This window comes from Amblyomma mixtum, chromosome 2 (assembly GCF_055824585.1).
Source record: "Amblyomma mixtum isolate Tamu chromosome 2, ASM5582458v1, whole genome shotgun sequence".
In the NCBI taxonomy this organism is placed as follows: domain Eukaryota; kingdom Metazoa; phylum Arthropoda; class Arachnida; order Ixodida; family Ixodidae; genus Amblyomma; species Amblyomma mixtum.
In genome coordinates, this window is record NC_143013.1 from 226,795,787 (window position 1) to 226,817,343 (window position 21,557).

The 21,557-nt window shown below is 44.4% G+C and overlaps 1 protein-coding gene across 3 annotated transcripts in view; it reads right to left on the reverse strand.

Moving 5' to 3' along the window:
• LOC149362796 (caspase-2-like) overlaps positions 1 to 21,357 on the reverse strand; it is a 43,101-nt gene extending 21,744 nt beyond the window's left edge. Inside the window, exons 1-6 of one of the 3 annotated variants that reach the window (XM_089573226.1) lie at positions 21,200 to 21,357; positions 19,883 to 19,989; positions 19,391 to 19,497; positions 13,311 to 13,500; positions 8,842 to 8,924; positions 3,491 to 3,661 (exon numbers count right to left, since the gene is read on the reverse strand). In XM_089573226.1, coding sequence (XP_089429352.1) covers positions 3,491 to 3,661; positions 8,842 to 8,924; positions 13,311 to 13,500; positions 19,391 to 19,453 — 507 coding nt within the window. In that variant the 5' untranslated portion in view covers positions 19,454 to 19,497; positions 19,883 to 19,989; positions 21,200 to 21,357. The remainder of the gene's footprint in view (positions 1 to 3,490; positions 3,662 to 8,841; positions 8,925 to 13,310; positions 13,501 to 19,390; positions 19,498 to 19,882; positions 19,990 to 21,199) is intronic. The other 2 variants (XM_089573227.1, XM_089573225.1) reach the window with 2 other exon arrangements.
• Between the last annotated feature and the right edge of the window lie 200 nt (positions 21,358 to 21,557).

The following is a 21,557-nucleotide window of genomic DNA, read 5'->3' on the forward strand; positions in this document are numbered from 1 at the left end:
GTTCGAATTAGTCTTCGGTCGACAGGTTACCACCCCCCTGGATGCTATGCTACCCGTGGACCCCCCTGACAGTGAGAGTGAACTTGATGTCGACGTCGCCACCTATGTTCAGCGTGCGGAAGAAGCGCGGCAACTGGCCAGACACCGCATTCATCGTCAGCAGCAGATCGATGCTGACCGCTACAACCTTGGACGCCGCCACGTTACCTACAACCCAGGCGACTATGTGTGGGTTTGGACGCCCGTTCGTCGCCGCGGGCTGTCCGAAAAGTTACTGCGCCGCTACTTCGGCCCTTACCTTGTTGTGCGCCGCCTCAGCGACGTAACGTACGAAGTTGCACCAGCCTCGCCAGCTCGTTCATCGCACAACGGCAAGCGCAGCGACGTTGTGCATGTGGTGCGAATGAAGCAGTACTACGAGCGACCCCCCGAGTGACTTTCCGGCTGCATGTAGTCATATTCCGTGATGTCAGACTCGTGGTGCAACTCTTGAACACTTTTTCTTCGGTCTGACGGTCATTACGGTCATGACGGTCTGACGGTTTTGTAGTGGTCATTACTTGGCCAATAGGAAAGCTAGCAATCTCTAATTTTGGGCAAACTTTGCACTTAAATGCTTTTCTGCTCGTTTGTTACAATTTACAGACAGGATATTGAATGTAAGGACATTCGCATTTATCGAGCAGCTTTATTTTTTCATTATTTTTTGGTTAAAACTTGTAGTTCTGCAGTCGGTAGCTCACCACCCCATGATGCTTTGAGCGCCCATGGTGGCTGAAGTGGTCTCGAGGGGCCTCCATGCAAACTCCCATAGACGTGTTGTCAGCTTTCCCTCTAGGTAATAGTAAGAAACTCTATGGGCTGGACGACAGGTACGTCACCGGACAAGAAGTTGTCATTTTTTGGTAAAGGCATGATCAGAACCTAATGCCATTGCATTGCAGATTCATAATGAAATTACGCCTCCCTGCTAACTTTTTTGTACAAAAACGCCGGCAGTTTGCCCTCAGCAGCAGTGCTGTACGTGGCGACCATGATATGACGTACCCCACGAAAGGCCCATTTATAATCGGCTTGGAAGCATGCAGCGCTTTCGTTTTGCGTAATCAATAAGCTATGTCTGTCAGCGGGCGGCGGTTCTCTCGTTCGCTCGGTTGCACCGACGGCGACCCGGCTCAATCAACGAACGGGCGCTGAGGAGCTGGGATCTAAAAGGCATATCGTAAGTGATCAAGACTGTAAGGCGCGCATCATGGCGAATTTGCGTCCGCCTGGTTTGAGGGAGAGCTACCGTGTACGCATGCAGACTGCCGATACAACACAGAATAGTAAGATGCATCTAATCTGCGCGGGGCTTCTTCGTCGGGAGATAAAAGACAAGAGTGGAGGCGAAAAGTCGCACTCAAAGCGAGAGGGAGCGCGAGACTATATTTGCAGTCAGTTATCGACCACCAATTATTAGCTTTGCAAGCGCTGCCAAGACCTCTCCTGTTGTCGAAAGGGCGGAAAGACGCCAGCAAAAGGTAAGTACGGGTTGGCTCCATCTTCCTGTGTCATGCCACGGCAGCTCACATGTTGGTCGGTCCGCGACGACGATGCGCGCGGCTGAAAGGCCCGTGCTTTGAACGCGGCAGAGCGAAACGGCCTTTGCCATTGCCTAGACCTCGGTTTAGCCGTTCCAGGTAGCCGATTTCATTTAGTTACTTCAGGAACCGCGCTAGGGTAAGGCAACCGATTAGATTTAGTTTGTTTTTGCCTCTGAATTTCGACGCAGGTAACCTTTGCATGAACATGTCAGACTTGCTTGTAATGGCAATGGTTTTCTCCTATCCTCGAGGCAGTGTAGATGATGGCTTGTAAAACCAAAAAACGTTATCGTGTTTTAAACGCACTGATCTGTTTGCTTTCATCGGGCCTCTCGTGACCACCTGCGTACTCGTTTATCGGCGCGTGATTAGTCCGCCGATCGTGTTATTTGAAGATTAACTGAATTACGTAAGGCTGCAGAATAATATAGAGGTCAGCTCTAGAAGCTTTGTGTATCGATAAGTGTGAAGAGGTTGACAACTGACGCACTGAGTTTAGGGAGAACTGTGTGAGCACGCAAACAAATGTCTGCGCATTGTGATGCATAGCCACAAATTTGTGAGTTTGCCTGGAATGACTCTCAATCTCGAGCGACCAAGCTTCTTTGAGAAGAGCCAGTAGGTCAGTACGAGCATAGGCCAACTTTTAAGCAGACATTCGATGTTTTGGGGCGTAATAGGGAGATCAAAACTTTAGTTAATAAGGAATGAAGTCGGCATTCTAAATTTGTATGCTTTGACACACCACCAATCACCGTGCAGCTTGTCGGTCTGTCTTTTGGTGATCTCTGATATGACGAGAACGCTTGCTTTGACCCCAAATTCGGTCAATATTGAGAAGTCAGTATTGAGGAGCAAAATATTGTTTTGCAGTAGAGGGAAGAATGGTGGGTCCTGGACAAATTTCGAATATTTTCAATTCGGGCAGTGCTTTGCTGCGGGGAACATCTCACCTAATCTCCTTTTGTTGGTTGTTTAGGGCTTTGGTTATGGATCTTGATTTGAGAGTCAAGCCATATCTACGGTCCTCAAGCCATCTCCTCATGTGCAGTGAATAACAACTCTGACCATTCCAGCATTTCCGCGCTTCGAAGACCTGTTAAGATCGGCATCAGCAAGTCTCCTCTGGAAGCAACAGCCTGCTCTACTGTGCCACCCAGAGACGCCCCGTGGGTCATCTGGCTACAATCACTGTGCTTTCATACCCAAGAATCCTGGACAAAAGAATTCTTGGGCGGGGAACCGTAGATGAACGCAATTTTTCTGTAATCTAAGATTTCACTATGAAATTGATATATCTGCAGATCACCCGATGGAGTATCGAACTTCTTTTTTTATTGACGCTCTTGCTATCGTCAAAATTCTTCCCCATCGGTTTTCATGGCAGTCTTAACTGCTGAATGCAATCGATGGAAACGCTTTAAACGAAAGATTTTGCTACACATCCGAAGATTGGGATATTACTTTCAATATTTTAAAATTTTCAAAATTTTTTCCCGAGAATGTTGTATCTGGTCGTGCAGGACTGTGACCGTCTTCGACACAAAACAACGACTTACTCAAGTTTGAGCACAAAAGTGACCATAGTGCCTGGCCTAGAGTATCTTCAACACTCGGTCTTTCACGTCGGCTTTGAATGTGTATCCTGTGAGAGACAGCGAGTGCACCTTTCTCAACGTATTTTTACTTATTTTGACATTATGTTTTGGTCACCCTGCTGAAGGGTGGCACCAGGAAAACCTCGCAAAATATTGCAAAATTTCGAAAGCAAACAATTTGTTTAGTAATCACGCAGGAGTTCATACTCTAGGCATGAGCACGCAGAGAAGTTCACAATAAAAAGAGAAAGAAATAATTCATGGCGCCTTCAACCACGGAAAAAAAATACAGAACTAAAACCTCACGTTAGCTTTGAGGTTGGTGGCGATGATGCAGTCAAAGTGGAGGGCCAAGAAGAGTCCCCGCATTCTGTTCACGTCCTCAATGCAGCCTTGCCGCTCTTCGGCCAGTCCATTGAACAAAATGTTGCCGATGATGATGCAAAGCCCCCTTGGCCATCTCCGCATCGTGTACAACTTAATGCGTAAAAAAAGAGGAGATAATTCAGAGGAAAATTTATATTTCAGGAAATTATCCATGCTATAGATTTCATCAAAATTAAGTGGATAATGCCTGCATAATATCGAGAAGCAGCTGCCAGAATCGCTGCTATGCGGGGTCAATGAATGGCACTCGCGGCTGAGGTCCGACTCAAGCTAAGTCTGGAAGCTCTTTGTACTCAGCTAGGAACGCAGCTTACAGATGCTGAAAATGTCCCGTAGGCAAACTTGATCAAAGTCTTCCTATTATTACGAGACGCCGCTGCGCAATTGCCAGTAGAGAGCAGTTAAACTCTTCTTCCCTTTCTTCCCCAAAAGTTTAAGTATCCAGAAAGCTAAAAACAGCTGCTTCTTCTCAAATAATCTTGCGCTGGTGGCACAATACGTAGGAAAGATCAGTGACCGCTCCCATGATTTGCTTCTAGGCACTTCATTCCCAATTTTGCTTGCATGCAGTTGTGCGGCGCGACTCATACACTGAAGAATTCATTCAAGATATGTTCGACGATATATACAGGGTGTCCCAGCTAAAAGTAACCAAGCTTTTAAAAAAGACGAAGTGTCCTAGCCGCGTGAGACCAACTGAGGGTTGTTGCCAGTCGCGTGTCCTAGTCTGCGGTATTTTTTTTTATTGTGCAAACGTAAATAATTAGCAGAGACTGATTAGCTAACTTTTTAATTATTGCCTTTAGGAAGAAAGTGTCAATGCAGGAATTGTAGATCCCATAGAAAAATAACCGGTTGCGGTGTTTCCAGCCAAGTACCACTGATACAGCTTTTTTTATTTGCTTTAAAAGAAAGCCCGCGAAATACAAAAAGAACCACGTGATAAGGAAGCAGTTTCAGCGCTCCCAAACGACCGGTCAAGCAATGACATCTGCTTATGTTTTCAACGCTGCCCCGAACAGGGTTCGGCGTTTGAGGTGGTGGCGAGATATGTGTCATGAAAAGTAAGCGGGCGCTGCTTTTCAAGGAAGTGAAGCGCGGCTCGCATGGAGCGCTTTTTCACGCGAAACCTCGCCTCGAGTGATAGGCATGTGGCCGTGCCGCCGAACTTGCACCGTCACGCGCTGAAGGAGCGGTCGCCCTAGCGCCCATGCGAGAGTTGCTGGCGTATATCTCGCAACCATCGCAAAACGCCGAACCCCGTTCGGGACAGCGTTGAAAAGATAAGCGAATGTCGTTGTTTGATCGGTCGTCTGGGGGCGCTGAAACTGCTTCCCTATCTGGAGAGGAAAGAGGAAGCCACGAAGCTGGTGGAATATGGAAATTAAGGAGGTCATCGAACAACGACGGGTGGCTTCAAGGGAACACAGAGAAGCAAAGAGGGCGCAGTTATCTGTAGAGGAAATAGGAAAAAAATGGGAATCTTATCGACAAAAGAAACAGCAAGTTCAGGTCCTAGTCCAGGCTAAAATAAAGCAGTCCTCTGATAAATGGCTGGCTGAAGTTCGCGAGGCAAATAAAGGGGGGCCAAGAAAATTCTGGAACCATATAAGCTGGTTGGGAAAAACAAATCAAAGAAAGCAGGAACAGATTATAGATGCTGAGGGAAAATGTTTAGAGGGAGACGATGCTGTGGACTACATTACGTCATTTATAGCTGCGTCTTTTAGCGACGCCAATGGGGTAATCTCCCCAAGTGAGGCGGCAACACAGGACAGCACAAAAGAGAACAGCTTAGAACTGACTAGTCTTAACTGGGAAAAGGCGGAAGCGAATATTCCTAAAACCACATCCGCAGGGATAGACGAAATTCCAATTAAGCTGATTAATGAACTTGGCCCAAGAAGCAAGGACGCGCTGATAAAAGCATTGGAGGCAGTCATAACAAATCAGCAAATTCCGCACAGCTGGAGACAGAGTAAAATGAATTTGATTTATAAAGGGAAAGGAGATAAGATGAACATAAAATCCTTCCGTCCGATTACGATAACATCTGTTATGTACAGGCTGGCAATGCAGGCGGTGAAATTAAAAATGCAGTCATGGGTAGAAGGGAATAGGATACTCGGAGAACTTCAGAATGGGTTCAGAAGGGGTAGGCGGTTAGATGATAGCCTGTTCGTGCTTACCCAATGCATAGAAATAGCTAAGGCGGAAAATAGACCTCTGTTTATAGCCTTTCTAGACATAAGCGGTGCATACGATAACGTGAACAGGGAACTCCTGTGGAGCATATTGAAAGATTTAGGTATTGGTGATGAGGTAATTGATTTTCTACAGGAAATCTACCGAGATAATGAAGTTGAAATTACATGGGAAGGGAAAAAAAGTACCACAACTGTAGGGGTGCACAAAGGATTAAGGCAAGGTTGCCCTCTATCACCGCTGCTGTTCATGCTTTACGTGATAAATATGGAAAGAAGGCTAGAAGAAAGTAATCTGGGTTATAATCTATCGTACAGATTAGGCGGAAATGTAGTTGAGCAGCGACTCCCGGGTTTAATGTATGCGGACGATATTGTACTGTTAGCAGATAGCCAGGAAGATTTACAAACTTTGGTTAATTGCTGTGGAGACGAAGGAGACGCTCTAGGATTCAGTTTTAGCGCAACTAAATCAGGTTTGATGATTTTTAACGATACAACTGATCAGGTGCTTACCATACAAGGCCACGAAATACCCAAAGTGGCCGAATACAAATACCTCGGGATATGGCTAAACGAAGGGCAGATATACACGGAAAAGCATGAACAGGCTCTTAGGGCAAAAGGACGAAGAGACGCCGGGATAATGAAACATAGGGCATTATGGGGGTACAACAAATATGAAGTACTAAGAGGTATTTGGAAAGGAATAATGGTGCCGGGACTTACTTTCGGCAATGCGGTTCTGTGCTTAAGGGCAGAAGTTCAGTCGAGATTAGACGTAAATCAGAGAGCTGTTGGAAGATTAGCACTAGGTGCCCACGGCAAAACCACAAACGAGGCAGTACAAGGGGATATGGGCTGGGCATCGTTCGAGGCACGGGAAGCTAAGAGTAAAATACTATATGAAGAACGCCTGAGGAAATTGGACGATAACAGATGTACAGCTAAGGTATTTAAATATTTATACAGAAAGAACGTTGACTCACAGTGGCGGAAAAGAACTAGAAAACTAACCAGTAAGTATGCCGGTCATGAGGACGGAGAAAGAAAGAGCATTAAACGACAGGTTAAAAACGCGGAAGTTAAAAATTGGATGAATTCAATGGAAAAGAAACATAGTGTAGAACTATATCGATTCTGGAAAAGGCAGATCAGGAAAGAATTTTTCTATGATAACTCAAGAGGCAGTGCCCTACTTTTTGAAGCTAGATCAGGGTGTCTTAGAACGCGCAGCTACAAAAAGAAATTTGACGAAGAAGATGACACATGTGCAGTGTGTGGTAGATCTGTGGAAACAATTGAACACCTCATAATCAAATGTGATGGTATCCATCCGGATGTCGATGCAGGCACAGTCGCTCTTTCTGAGGCCCTAGGGTTTAAAGATAACAATGGTCATGTAAATAAATCTGCAGTGGAAGTCAGCAAAAAGCGATTGGAGGATTGGTGGCTGAAAAGCAGAGATGTGGCATAAGGTTAGAATAGTAGGAAACCGTAGGCAAAGGTGATGGAGAATCTTAATGAGAATTGCCAACACAGTAAACAAAAAAATAATAAATAAAGAAAAGCTGAGCATGGTGGCAATTGCCACCACCCCGTTTCAAAGGGGGCGCTCCTATCCATCCATCCATCCATCCATCCATCCATCCATCCATCCATCCATCCATCCATCCATCCATCCATCCATCCATCCATCCATCCATCCATCCATCCATCCATCCATCCATCCATCCATCCATCCATCCATCCATCCATCCATCCATCCATCCATCCATCCATCCATCCATCCATCCATCCATCCATCCATCCATCCATCCATCCATCCATCCATCCATCCATCCATCCATCCATCCATCCATCCATCCATCCATCCATCCATCCATCCATCCATCCATCCATCCATCCATCCATCCATCCATCCATCCATCCATCCATCCATCCATCCATCCATCCATCCATCCATCATGTGGTTCTTTTTGTATTTCGCGGGCTTTCTTTTAGGGCAAATAAAAGAAGCTGTATCAGTGGTACTTGGTTGGAAACACCGCAACCGGTTATTTTTCTATGGGATCTACAATTCCTGCATTGACACTTCCTTCCTAAATGCAATAATTAAAAAGTTAGCTAATCAGTCTTTGCTAATTAATTACGTTTGCACAATAAAAAAAATACCGCAGACTAGGACACGCGACTGGCAACAACCCTCAGTTGGTCTCACGGGGCTAGAACACTTCATCTTTTTTAAAAGCTTGGTTACTTTTAGCTGGGACACCCTGTATATATGAGCCGCAATAGACTCTACTCTATGAACACTGTACTTTTAGACCAAGTACGGTTAATATACTTTATAATAGCGTGGTGGGCGCATGACAACCATGGCCATTTCTGTACCATAAATTCCCCTCAACACATACGCTGTTCGGATGCAGTTGTTGCAAGTGCTGAGGTCTGAAGTAATGTCTACACCAGTCTGTGACATGTTCTCACGTCTCTCTCTCAGTACTTGTGTCATTCTCTGAAACTTAATTTTTCTTCCCTTGCAGTCAAACTAAGTTCAAGGCACCAAAGGGTCTTCTAATCAGTGCTAATCAGGGACCTAAGAACAAAAATTCATGACATGTCTCAGCAGAGAAACCACACCCGTCCGAAGCAAGCTGACTCAAGTATTTGCTCCCGATAATGAGCAACGATGCTGCTGAACCACTAGCACTATGAATCAACGTGCGCGCTACACGTTTGTATAATAAGCATGACCGTAAACGCACATCAAACATGCGACTATCTTATATTAGAATACCATTAAATAAGTTATTTCGCCTTAATTTCTGCTGTCCAGTCGTGGTTCAGAAGTATTACCGCAGGTGCCCAGTTGCAGAATAAAGTAAAGTATTGAATTTTATGACATATCAGGTTACGACTTCTGAACATTTTTTGTTATTGTAGGTTGAAAAGTTAACTATCGATGAGGCCATCCGCTTTTCTTCCTTTCTTTCTCCAGTTTCCTCAACTACATGTTAATCATTCGAATGACCCAAATTTTAAAAAAATAAAGACTGTACTCACGTTAACCCACCGGTTCCATGTTTCGTCTGGTGCGACACGTATGCCTAAATTGCAGACAGAACTCTCTCTCCAGCAGTCGCAACCTTCATCAACAGAAGAGCTCCGTTTAATACAAGATGAACGCGCTCAGAAATAAGGAAACACGAGAGGCATCAATGAGTATGTTCTTAGATACTTAAGAGGAACACAAAATTATTCGAAAATATTTCATGCACAGACTTTTACTCAATCGACCACTCAGAAACGGCCATCAAGCAAATTGGTGTTGCTTAGATTATGTGCTAACTGACAAACTTAGAAGGATAAACAGCAGAATGTTGCCTAGATAATGATTGCAAACTTGCACACACAGAAGGCTCCTTTGGTCATTGAATGCTGTCTGATGGCTGAAAAAAATTTCACCAATCATCATAATATGCGATATCGGAGTATATTAGCGTAAGTAGTTCTATTTACCTATTGAGTGCTTATGAATTTGTCAAGTTTTTTGGGCAACCCAACACATTACGCGAGTTACTGTCAACCGTTTAAAGGCATGGAGCATAGTGCCTGCACTGAGTGTTCGGGTTATCACCGCTTTGGGGCATGCGGGAAGGGATACAAGAGTAAGATATTTGCCATGCATTGAATGTGAGGTTTCGTACTGCATACTGCGTAAGTACTGTTCCCAAAGGAATGCAGACACAGTGCGAGTGGCCCAAATGATTTACTTGCAGCGTTTACAAAACGGCTCCCATTTAGGAACTGAATGTCGAGACCGTGACAATGTCCACAAAATCGGCTAAATTTTGGCAGCGGTGCCCGCTTCATTGTAGTCTTCATAGAGAAATGCATAAAAGTAAACAAGATTTGAATATTGCATTCTCTGGTAGGCTTTTGAATGGAAATAAGATGCATTATTTTTAAAGAGATAGGCGAAAAAAAAAGATGCTGTGCTATAACGACCTTCAGTAACTGTCGCCTATAAAATGTGCTCACAACAGAAAGACAAAAAGCCCTGCAGAGTTAAATGGCACATTGGCATACCAACCGCGACAGCGAGTGCCTTCGTCCTGAGCTCTGTTTTTCCTCGTCAACACAAAATAATGTCACATCAGCTAAATGGTGTAATAAGATTAGCATATATTTTTATGGGAAGCGTGGAACACATTATCTCGGTATTGTCATTGATTTTTGGAAGTGACGGCCATGTAGGCACATGGTTTAGTGAAGTGTGACGCATAATGCTAGATGCTCTGGTGTTTTGTTTGTACAAGTCCACAAAGACTTGCTAGTGCAAGAGCAACTGCTTATGGAAAAAGCACAGCCGTCCACTTTTGCTTTCAGATCCTTGGTGCCAGAACCAAGGAAAAGCGGTGCAGCCGAACTGGTGTGACGGCAAGGTTAACTGTTTTGGATTTGAATGCGGCTTGAATGGTGCCTAATTGACTTCTAAAAGTTCGTGGTGGTGGACCATGTCACTCATGGGAAAAAATGAATGTGAACGAATTACCCACCACGACACACTTATAAGCTGCGTGCAGATTACGGGGCCGTTTTTAGCAACAGTGGCCAAGTCGAGACACTGCGGACCACCTGTCGTCAACTGAGGTGGGGTGAGGCGGCTGGGGGCTGAGGACGATGAGGAAGATGGTGTATGTCCGTATGTATGTATGTATGTATGTATGTATCTATGTATGTATGTATGTATGTATGTATGTATGTATGTATGTATGTATGTATGTATGTATGTATGTATGTATGTATGTATGTATGTATGTATGTATGTATGTATGTATGTATGTATTCATGCATGTATGTATGTATGTATGTATGTATGTGTGTGTGTATGTATGAATGTATGTATGTATGTATGTGTGTATTCATGTATGTATGTATTCTTGTATGTATGTATGTATGTATGTATGTATGTGTATGTATTTGTATGTATGTATGTATGTATGTATGTATGTATGTATGTATGTATGTATGTATGTATGTATGTATGTATGTATGTATGTATGTATGTATGCATGTATGTATGTATGTATGTATGTATGTATGTACGTATGTATAACACCCTGGGACGGTCCCGACATACGCACGGCAGGCGGATATCTTGTCGCACCACTCGGCATGTGTGCGGCCCGGGTTACGGTTCGAGGCTGCACATTCGTTGCCACTTTTCTCGTTCTCCGCGAATGTTCTCGCGATGTCATCCTTGGCATCGACTTTCTTCGCGAGCACGGTGCGATCATAGACCTCCCTAACCGCTTGGTGACGTTTTCTACCGCAATGGCCACAGAAGAACCTGCGCACCAGGGTTCTCGGTCCGCCCTGCGAGTCGCCGACGATAACGTTACGGTGCCACCACGTGCCAGCATTCTCACGAGAGTTACCTGCGACGAGCCACATAGGGGACTCCGGGTTGTCGAGCCTAATGTCTCCCTCGTATTCACTAAGGGGGTTGCCGTGGAACGGGGCCTTGCATCCTTTCATGACGGTTGTACAGAGGTCCTTGTCACCAACTTCTGCAACGAACATCGACATCTGTTCCGTGGCACAGCCATCGCTTACGTCGACCATGTTCAGGAAGTGGCCGAATGCTTTGCTTGTGCGGAGGACACACGTGGAGCTGACGCCGAAGCGGTCACCAGCGTAGACATAAATCCTGGCCTTCCACCCACTGAAAAGAGGCAACTCCAGGACCTCTTGCGGGAGTTTGGTGCGTGTTTCACGTCGTCGTCCAAAGTGCGCCAAACGTCGATAGTTAAACACCGCATTATCACGCATGAAGGAGCCCGACCCATCCATCAGCAGCCCTATCGTGTGTCCCCTCGTGAGCGATATGCTATTCAAACACAGGTCGAAGAGATGCTCACAGACGGCGTCATCCAACCGTCAAGCAGTCCGCGGTCGTCTCCTGTCGTCCTCGTGAAAAAGAAAGACGGGACACTACGGTTCTGCGTCGACTACAGGAAGCTGAACAGTGTGACCAAGAAAGACGTGTACCCCGCACCTCCACCAGTGTCACGGCCAGAGGAGCCGTGAAGGTAGACGTCGGGAAGAACCCAAGTCCGGGAGCCTTCTTTTAATTATGGAGCCAGCTTCCACAACACAGAACAGAACAGCGCGCCACGAGAGCCCACCGCCGCTCCGTCGTCGTCTTCGACTCAGCGCGGAGGCCGCGCGGCGCGTTTGGCGCGTGGCAGTATGTATGTATGTATGTATGTATGTATGTATGTATGTATGTATGTATGTATGTATGTATGTATGTATGTATGTATGTATGTATGTATGTATGTATGTATGTATGTATGTATGTATGTATGTATGTATGTATGTATGTATGTATGTATGTATGTATGTATGTATGTATGTATGTATGTATGTATGTATGTATGTATGTATGTATGTATGTATGTATGTATGTATGTATGTATGTATGTATGTATGTATGTATGTATGTATGTATGTATGTCCGGATGGCAGTGTTCTCCAATGAAAGAAATTCGCTTCTCCAAAGTGATGTCCCGGGCGTCGAGTTCTCGTCGCGATTACCCAATCACATACTGCCGCCAACCAAAGTACGAAATGGAACATTTAATATTTTTTTTCGGTCAGTGCTAAGTGTGCTTAGGTATATTTCTTCCAGAAGAGCAATTATTATATCCACTTAGCCATAACTTCTATGACAACTTTTATTTCATGACCACTGCTTCGCAACAGAAAGCAAAAAATAGTTTGTGCTCTTGGGCGTTCTTCACATGAACATGAATCAAGCTTCATTGAGGTGCAGTATATTTTTATAGTTAAATATGATCAACTCTAAAAAATAAAGCTTCTGTAGCAGGATTTCCGGACAAATAGCCTAAGGACAGCTAGCCAAAATGCCGGTCTGAGCTTCGCTCATCAACCCAATGATCTCACGCCGTGCGCTGGCGGTGTGGCTGCCGCCGCTGCTCATCTTCCTCTTTACACTTCATACTGTGAGCGGCACAGTTTAATTAATTTCATTTTATCATTGCATTGAAATGCGCCACTTCTGTCAGCACAAGCCTACCATAATATACGATCCCATGGCAGTTAGCGGGTGCCATAGACAATGTACACCTGAAATGAATCGCTGTAAATATCCGACTAATTCTGCAATCTGTTTCGGAGGTGCTTATAATTTGCAGACAAGATATGCCAAGATATGCCACACAAGTACGCAAGAATCAATTGGAGTCTCCTGAAAGAACCTCTTGCTGTTATGGTACACAGGAGGTTCGCTATAATTTGGATTCCCCAACTGTTAAATTAGTAACAAAATATGATAAGGAAATAGAGTGCACAAAAAGCATTTAGATGGACAAGGCAGAAAATTCATGTTTCTAATGCGGTTTTTCTCCTCAGAAAACACTAGCTGCCCAATACATTAGAATGCAATATACCTGCTAAGCTAATAGTACAACTTTTCCTGTAATATACACATAAGCAATACTTACAAGGTGCTGTTCTCAAGTGGCAATGGGTCGTTTGCAGAATAGAATCTGCATTTTCGGGTACCTTGCATTTGATCGACACATACGGATAATTACGATATGTGTCATGATTGTGGCACCAGCATTCATCCATCAAATCCAAGCCGAGCTGTGAGATCCATTCAGAAGTTCCTATTGTGCGCTGAACTAATCTCTGAAAAAAAAACACATACCCGATAAAGGTGCTTCGATTTCAGACACTAACCATTTGAAAGACTTAACTGGTGGCTTAAAATCAGCGCATCTTTCGCTCTCATGCCATGCCAAAAGAATGTGTTGAGTCCGCTGTTTTAACTGTTTTTTTAATTCGAAGACCTGCCAAGTACCGCAGTGTTTTCAGAGATTTATACCACAGAATGTCGATATTGTCATGAACTCATTATAAAAAGTACCTATGATTACTTTGTTTCCAGTACAGTGCCAAATTTCTTCAGCCTTGTAGCGCTAGACTTTCTTGCTGGTTTTAGATCCTATTATGCTGATCTGAGCACGGCATTATACTAATAGAGGCAAAAGTAGTAGAATTTTTTTTCAGACGAGAAAACTGCTAGTCCTCTTTCGGGCAGGGCTCTTGCCTAGCTTTTCTGCAAAAAAAAAATCAGCAAAAACAAGAATTTTTCAGAAATATCATTTACAACCTATTTTAATAGAATGTCATGACTTTGGTTTTGTTTTTTCTTAGAACCTTCAGTCGCCCATCTTATAAGGCAACCAAAATTGTATCGCCTTAAACTTCTTTATCTTATCTTCCCACCATAATTTCTGGCGCCTCCTACTAAGTTCGCCTATACTTGGCATCCCGTCCGTTACCCTTAATGGTCGTCGGTTATCTTGCCTTCGCATTGCGTACCCTGTTGAACTCATTTCTTCCTCTGGATTTCAAATAAGATGTCATTCAACATAATCAGCCTATACTACGCCCACTGCATTACAGAGGCCTCACCCACTTTTATCCAATTATGCCTGTGCTGAGCCACGTGCGCCCACACTATCCTGTAAACTTCTTAATCTCATCCGCCCACTTAACTTTCTTCCGCCCCCTGCTACTTTTGCCTTCTCTTGGAATCCAGTCAGTTACCCTTAAGGACCATCGGTTATCTTAGCTTCGCATTACATGCCCTGCCCCAAGCCCCTTCCTTCCTCTTGACTTCGACCAGGGTATCATTAACCCCTGTTATATCCCTCACCCACTCTGCCCTCTTCCGGTCTCTTAACGCTACGCCTGTCCTTTTTCTTTCCATTGCTCGCTCCGCTGTCCTTAACTTGAACCCTTTTCGTCAGCGTCCGCGTGTACCCTTCTAGGTAAGTACCAGTAATAGACAGCTGTTCTATTCTTTTCTCCTGGGGAATATTGGTAAACTGCCATTTATGATATGACAGAACCTGCCACATGCGCTCCAGCCGTTTTGTTCTTCCAGTTATTTTGCTCTCGTCACTCGGATCTTGGGTCCTGCCTTAAGTAGCCATATTCCGTTACCACTTCCAGCACTTCGCTACCAATTGGAAACTGCAGCTCCCTTCTGAGACTGGTGAACATTACTTTGTATCCTTTTTTTTTGCATATTAATTTCTAGGCCCACAGTACTGCTCTGCCTGTCCAGCTCATTGATTATGCTCTGATGTTTGTCTCCTCAGTGACTCAATAAAGCAATGTCATCAGCGAATCGTAGAGTACTTACGTGTTCTCCATTAACTCTTATCCTCAACTGTTAATAGTTCGGACCTCTGAACACTTCCTGTAAACAGGCGGCGAATAGCATTGTCGATATGGTGTCTCCCTCTCCGACACCATTTCTTACTGGAATTTTATTGCTGACTTTATGAAGGACATAGTGAGCGGTGAAACCGTTACAGATATCTTCCAGTTTGTTCACATAAGACTCCTCTTCATTTTTACACCGTGATTCCGCAATGCGTGCATGACTGCTCCGGTTCCCACTGAGTCAAATGCTCTCTCGTAATCAATGAAGGCTATATATAGGGGTTGGTAATATTCTGCGCACTTCTGTATCACTTGACTGATAGTGTGAATATGGTCTATTGTCAAGCACCCTTTAAGAGAGCCTGCCTTATCATTTGGTGATTGAAGCTTAAGGTTGTCCTGTGTCTATTAGCGATTAACTTAGTAAATACCTTGTAGGCAACGGGCAGTAAGCTGGTCGGTCTCTAGTTTTGCAAGTCCGTGACATCTCCTTTCGGTTTGATTAAGCTAATGTTAGCGTTCTTTCAAAGCTTGTGGTAACCTCGAGGTCATAAGGCATCGCGTATACAGCGTCGCTATTTTTTCTACCTACCACTATCTCCCCTCCGTCCGTCAAGAGATCTGCTTTACCTGATCCTCACCAGCTGCTTTCCGGCTTTTAATTGCTTTTAAGGCTTCTTTTCTTTCCTCTTTCGTTACTGCTGGGATATCCCAGTGCTGTGCGCTCCCGCCTCTTTCATGAACGTCCTGATTTCCTTCGCGTTGTATAGATTTGCGTAGAAGTCGTAGGCTACCTTAACTGCCTTATCGACATTGCTAATGATATTTTATTATTTTTATCTTAACGAAAACATCTGGCTTTTGCCTATGCCTAGTTTCCTCTCCAGTGCTTTTAAGCTACCTTTTCTTTCTTTTGAGCATGCTCCATTATTTCCATATGAAAGTTCCCTATGTCGGCTGTCTTCAGCTTATTGACTAACTTTGATACCTCTGCCAGTTCTGTTTTTTCTATGGGCTTCGACGCCTTCGTGATTTGTCGCTTCTTAATCAGATCTTTCGTCTCGTGAGATCTTTTGCCGGTATCTTTTCCAACCATCTACTTCTTCTGCAATTTCCGTAATGATAGCTTTGAGATTACCGTTCATCGCTTCAACATTAAGGTCCTCGTCCTCCGTTAAAGCCGCATATTTGTTCTGCAACGATACCCTGAATTTCTCCACTTTCCTGCTAACCGATAACTCGTTAATAGGCTTCCGTTACACAACTTTTGTTCGTTTCTTCTTCGTATCTAAGCTAGTTACCGTCCTATGATTCCTACAACGCACCTTACCGCGGACCTCTACATCCTGCACGATGCCAGGGTGTCCGCATAGTATGAAGTCGGTTTCGTTTTTAGTCTCACCATTGGGGTTCTTCCACGTCCAATTCTTGTTTTCTCAATTACAGAAGAAGGCATTCATGATGCGCATATTATTTCTGTCTGCGAACTCCACTAGCAACTCCCCACTGCTATTCTCAGAGCCTATGTCATAGTCGCCTACTGCCTGTTCTCCAGCCTGCTTTTTCTCTACTTTGGCACTGAAATCGCCCATCAGCACATTCTACTGTGTTTTTACTTTGCTCATATCCGATTCCACGACCTCACAGAAGCTTTCTACTCTCTGGTCATCTTTGCTAGATGTAGGCGTGTACGCCTTTGCCACCTGCAGTTTGCATATCTTATTAAGCCTAACTACGGTAGCTTCCAACCTCTCATTAATACTGTAGAATCTCTCTATGTAACCAGCTATTTCCTGATTGATGAGGAATCCCACACCTAGAACTCTCCGCTGATCCAGGATATCATAGTACGTGCCGCCCTTTAACACTGCATATCCTTCATCTGTCCTCCTAGCCTCACTAAGCCCCATGACATCCCATTAATTGCCTCTAGATCCTCTAACAGCACTGCTGCACTAGCATCACTGGATAGAGTTCTATCATTAAACTTTGCCAGGTTCAGTTTCCTAGCGGCGGCCTCTCCAGAGCCAGAGATTCTTAGCACCCCCCGCTGCGTCACAGGTGTCACCGCCGCCTTGGACAGTTTCTCTCCAGCCGCTCGGGACTGAGGGCCGAGGGTTAATTGGTTTGTTTATATAATATGTTGTTGGTTGGTTTATTGGGGTTTAACGTCCCAAAGCAACTCGGGCTATGAGAGACGCCGTAGTGAAGAGCTCCGGAAATTTCGACCACCTGGGGTTCTTTAACGTGCATGACATCACACAGCACACGGGCCTCTAGAATTTCGCCTTCATCGAAATTCGGCCGCCGCGGCCGGGATCGAACCCGCGTCGTTCGGGCCAGGAGCCGAGCGCCGTAACCACTGAGCCACCGCGGCGGGGCTTATATAAGATGTTGATGTTGTGGAGTCGACTGGCGTAGTATTGCCGCAGAGATCCAGTTAACTGATTTTGCGGCATAATATAGCCAAACGGCTTCCTAATCTGCTGCATAAGAAATGCAAGCGACACCGTTTCAAAAAATGTGCATTGCGGGAAGCCAACCTTAGGAGCTAAAAATTATTTACGCTAAATATTTTGAAAAGCATTGCCGATAAAGAACATTTAAAACTGGACTGAGCTTGTATGTTGACGACCTTCAATTTCTTACTATAATGTTGGCCCCTAAAATGAACATTTAAAAAGATTGATTAGTTAATTTAGTTAATTAATCGTTGAATCACTGAACTCTATCACGTACATTATATCCGCCTTGCTTTGCAATCTGCCTTCACAAACCACACCGACGTATCTCTCGCAGGGTTTAAAAAAACCAGTCTGTCAACAGTTAAAAAAAACACCCAGTATACATGGTCTGTTCTGAAAGTAGTAGGACTGGTTTTTTCCTGGGCGAACGGGCGGACGAGAGGTGGTCTGCGCCTGCAGAATCGTTGAAGGGGGATATTAGGAATGCTAGGGAAAATCGGAAGTCGGCTCTCGGCCGTTAAAAAGAGGAGGTCGCTTGTACTGTGAACCCCTGTCGAAACGTCTCGTCACGCAGAATCGTCGAGCGTTTACTGGATCAGCGATACGCGATCAAATTATGAGTAAATCTTGGTAAAACAGGCAAAGAGACTCACAACATGATTAAGGAGGCCTACGGTGACGCTTCCATGGGTAGATCAGGTGTTTTTGATAGGCACAAGCTTTTCCGAGAAGGTAAGAAAAGAGTGGAGGAAGACGACCGCTTCAGACGCCCTTCGACCAGCAAGACCAACGAAAATGTGTAGCGAGGGAAACATTTACTTAACAGGGATCGTAGAATGAGTATCAGAATGATTGCTGATGACTTGAGCATTCCTCAAACCCAAGTTTTTGGGATCGTGACAGAAAACTTATCCATGAGGAAAGCGTGCGCGAAGTTGGTGCCGAGAGTGTTGTCAGAGGAGGAAAAGGCCAACCGGTAGGATCTTTTTCGTCATCTGAATGAGGACCCCGATTTTTTGTCCAGCACAAGGCGGCAACGCTGTCCCAGCCCCCCTACAGCCTCGACTTGGCCCTTCCAGACTTTTTTCTATTCCCGAGAATAAAATCGACGCTCGAGGGGAAACATCACGGATCGGTAGAGGTGGTTCAAAAGGCCGTGACGAGGGAGCTAAACAGCATTCCGGTCCAGGCGTTCCTGGAGGCGTACGAAAACTCTAAAACTCATTAGCAGCAGTGAGTAGGTGCGGAAGGGTGCTAACTTGAAAAATTGTAATCGTTTGTACTATTCCCTCGAATAAATTTTGTTTAAAAATATGAGTCCTACTACTTTCAGAACAGACCATGTACTTCACCATAACCCAGTTATATACTGTAGACCAAGCATTCATTTCACGGAAGAATTTATGTTGTGTTCCTGACTGAAACCAGATATTGTTCTTGCAGTCACCATGCCGCATAATACGGATTAATTTCATGGGACCATAAAGCCAGCATCGACATAGCTTCTTGCACCTGTTCCCTTGATTATGGTTCTGCCTCGACGAACGTAATGCAGGACACTAGAGTTGTTTTAATCTTCTTCCTCCTTGCGCCTTTTGAGTGCTTCTTTATCTTTGAGATCGTGGTTGCCTAAACTGCCACAGCCAATTTGATCGGTACCCTGATTGACTTAAGCAGTAAACTTTATGTCTGAAGGCGCACAATTTCGAAGGTACTTCACCCGCACGATGAACGATAGCCACGGAAAGAAAAATGTCGCGCAAACAGCGATAGCCATGCGCTGTTTTTGTACCGCACTAAAAGCATTGTATAGTAGAATGGAACCTAGAGTCATTGCCTCCTTGTAATGCAATAATAAAATAAGTAGAGGATATCACCTCAAGAAATAGATAGTGCCTTTTCTTCAACTCTTGATCCCTTGAAGGGGAATTTCTGTCCATCCTTCTGAGGGTGTGAGCAGAGAGTCACTGCAGTCGCATGGGCACTGGAAAAGACACACCATGAAACCCTCCCAAAAACTGTCCTGTGAAACAACCATCGAAGATTCGGCAGTGAATTCCTGATTTGCTTTCTTTTAGTAATTCATCTTGATATGAGAGCCCTGAGAAAAATTCTGCTCGCGTCGTTTCTTCTTTTCATTCCGAAATCGGGGTTATAGCAAGTGTTGGATATACGGTTGGAAAGTTATGGCTGCTGCGATGTTACCACCTACTTCACCTCAGTATCTAATTTTTTGTGGCAAAAAAATAGTACACAAGATAACAAGAAATTTGATCATTATAGCCCCCAGTGTAATGCAGTCAGTACGAAATGAAACTTAAGATGTGTCACTGTGCCAGAAAAGCTTCGAACAAACAGCACTTTCTTACCAACATGCAAAAAAGTGTTGCTTTTGGTCAGTTCTGCAGCGTTGCCTATAAGTTTTGTTCATAGTAAGGCGTCGTAACAGCACGTGGCAGCTTCTGTTGTAGAAGAGCTGGGAAATGAACAGATGCAATAGAACACAGTTCTTTCTGGCGCTTCTGATTCTATTTGCTTAAAATCAACTCTGGTACTGAGCGACCAAGCAAGTGAGTCAAAAAACATAATAAGAGAAATAACTTCTCTAACACAGCCACTAGTATGAAGACAGATTTATTTAACGGCAAGGAACCAACCAAAGTAAAAGCACCAGCTAGAAAAAAAAATAAAATTGTGATAACAAAGCAAGGATACTTCTTAAGAACAAATACGACGACACATGGTTCATGACGTGCTTGTAATGTTGCGTCAAAATGACTCGCAGGTTCAGCTGATAAATAGCGGCAGGCAAGGAATTATTCCCTGTGCTGTTTCATGGAAAAAAATAACATTTGAAAAACATTGTGCGCAATAGAAATGGGGGAAAATTGTTGCACCATGGTTTCTATAAGGTGAAGCAAGAATTGTTCAACCTATGTTCGTGAACTTTTGTATATGTGCTTTAGTAAATAGCAAAAAAAAACGAACTTTTAGCTTTCTATCATCGGATGTTAAAGAGATTTCAGAGGCCTTTCCCACCACCGAATGCTGATTTTCACGTGTAACGCAGGTGTGGCTCTGCTAATCACAGCAGAATTTGCCTGAGGCATTACAGGCACGTGGAACTCACATTATAAACAGTATTATCAACGTCGTATTTGCGTCTTCTCCAGAAGGCAGTCTCTCATATTATTATCTCTTTTATTTGAGCCACATGCGGGCATGATATTTTTCAATAACTTGAATCCTTTCTAAATCTCCTGACTCTCTGCTGCATCTCCTCACACCTCCAATGCCCTGCGATTCTATACAGTACATTCACCGACATTTATCTATCTTCTAAAGTAGTATGTCCGTGTATATCTCTTTAACTGACTTCTGCTTAACTAGTGAAGAGGTAAGTTTGTCCCTTATCTCCATGTACTTTATTCGTGTGCATTAACTTTCTTCCGGTCATTATCCTTGCTCGCAGCTCTTCTAACTTTCGGCTGAAAGCTGCTGACGTTTTCTTTTTCAACAAAATGAAAAACCTTAAGTTACGCCGTAAGGTACGAAATCTGCAAAACGCTCAGTCAGGTTTAAGCCTATCAAGTAGGAAGGGCCCGACAACACCGATTGTCATTTCTTTAAGGGCAGCATAGCAACATCTCAGCCAATTCCAAGACACAAAAAACACAAATACGCACCTTACGCATGTTCCTAGACGCAGGTGTAGATAATGATCTGACCCTGGGACCACGGGAAAGGCACGAAAGCAGGCTTACTATAGCGCGTTGCCCTCTGATCTAGGAGGGCAACTGATCGCGAGTTCTTGCAGAAAAACAACGGGGGAGAAGGAAAACGATGATGCACCGCCGTGCGACCAAAGGTACCTAGTGTGGAGTCGATATGAGCACAGGGCTAGATAGGGTTGTCAGTAAGCGCTCAAGGGCTTATCTTTTCCTGCCCTTTTTTTCCGGTACGGCAAGTGTTGCCCGCCGTACAATACTCAGCGGCGTGAAGGAGGACTTATAAAATGGGTGGGCTGATAAATGCGATGCGCAA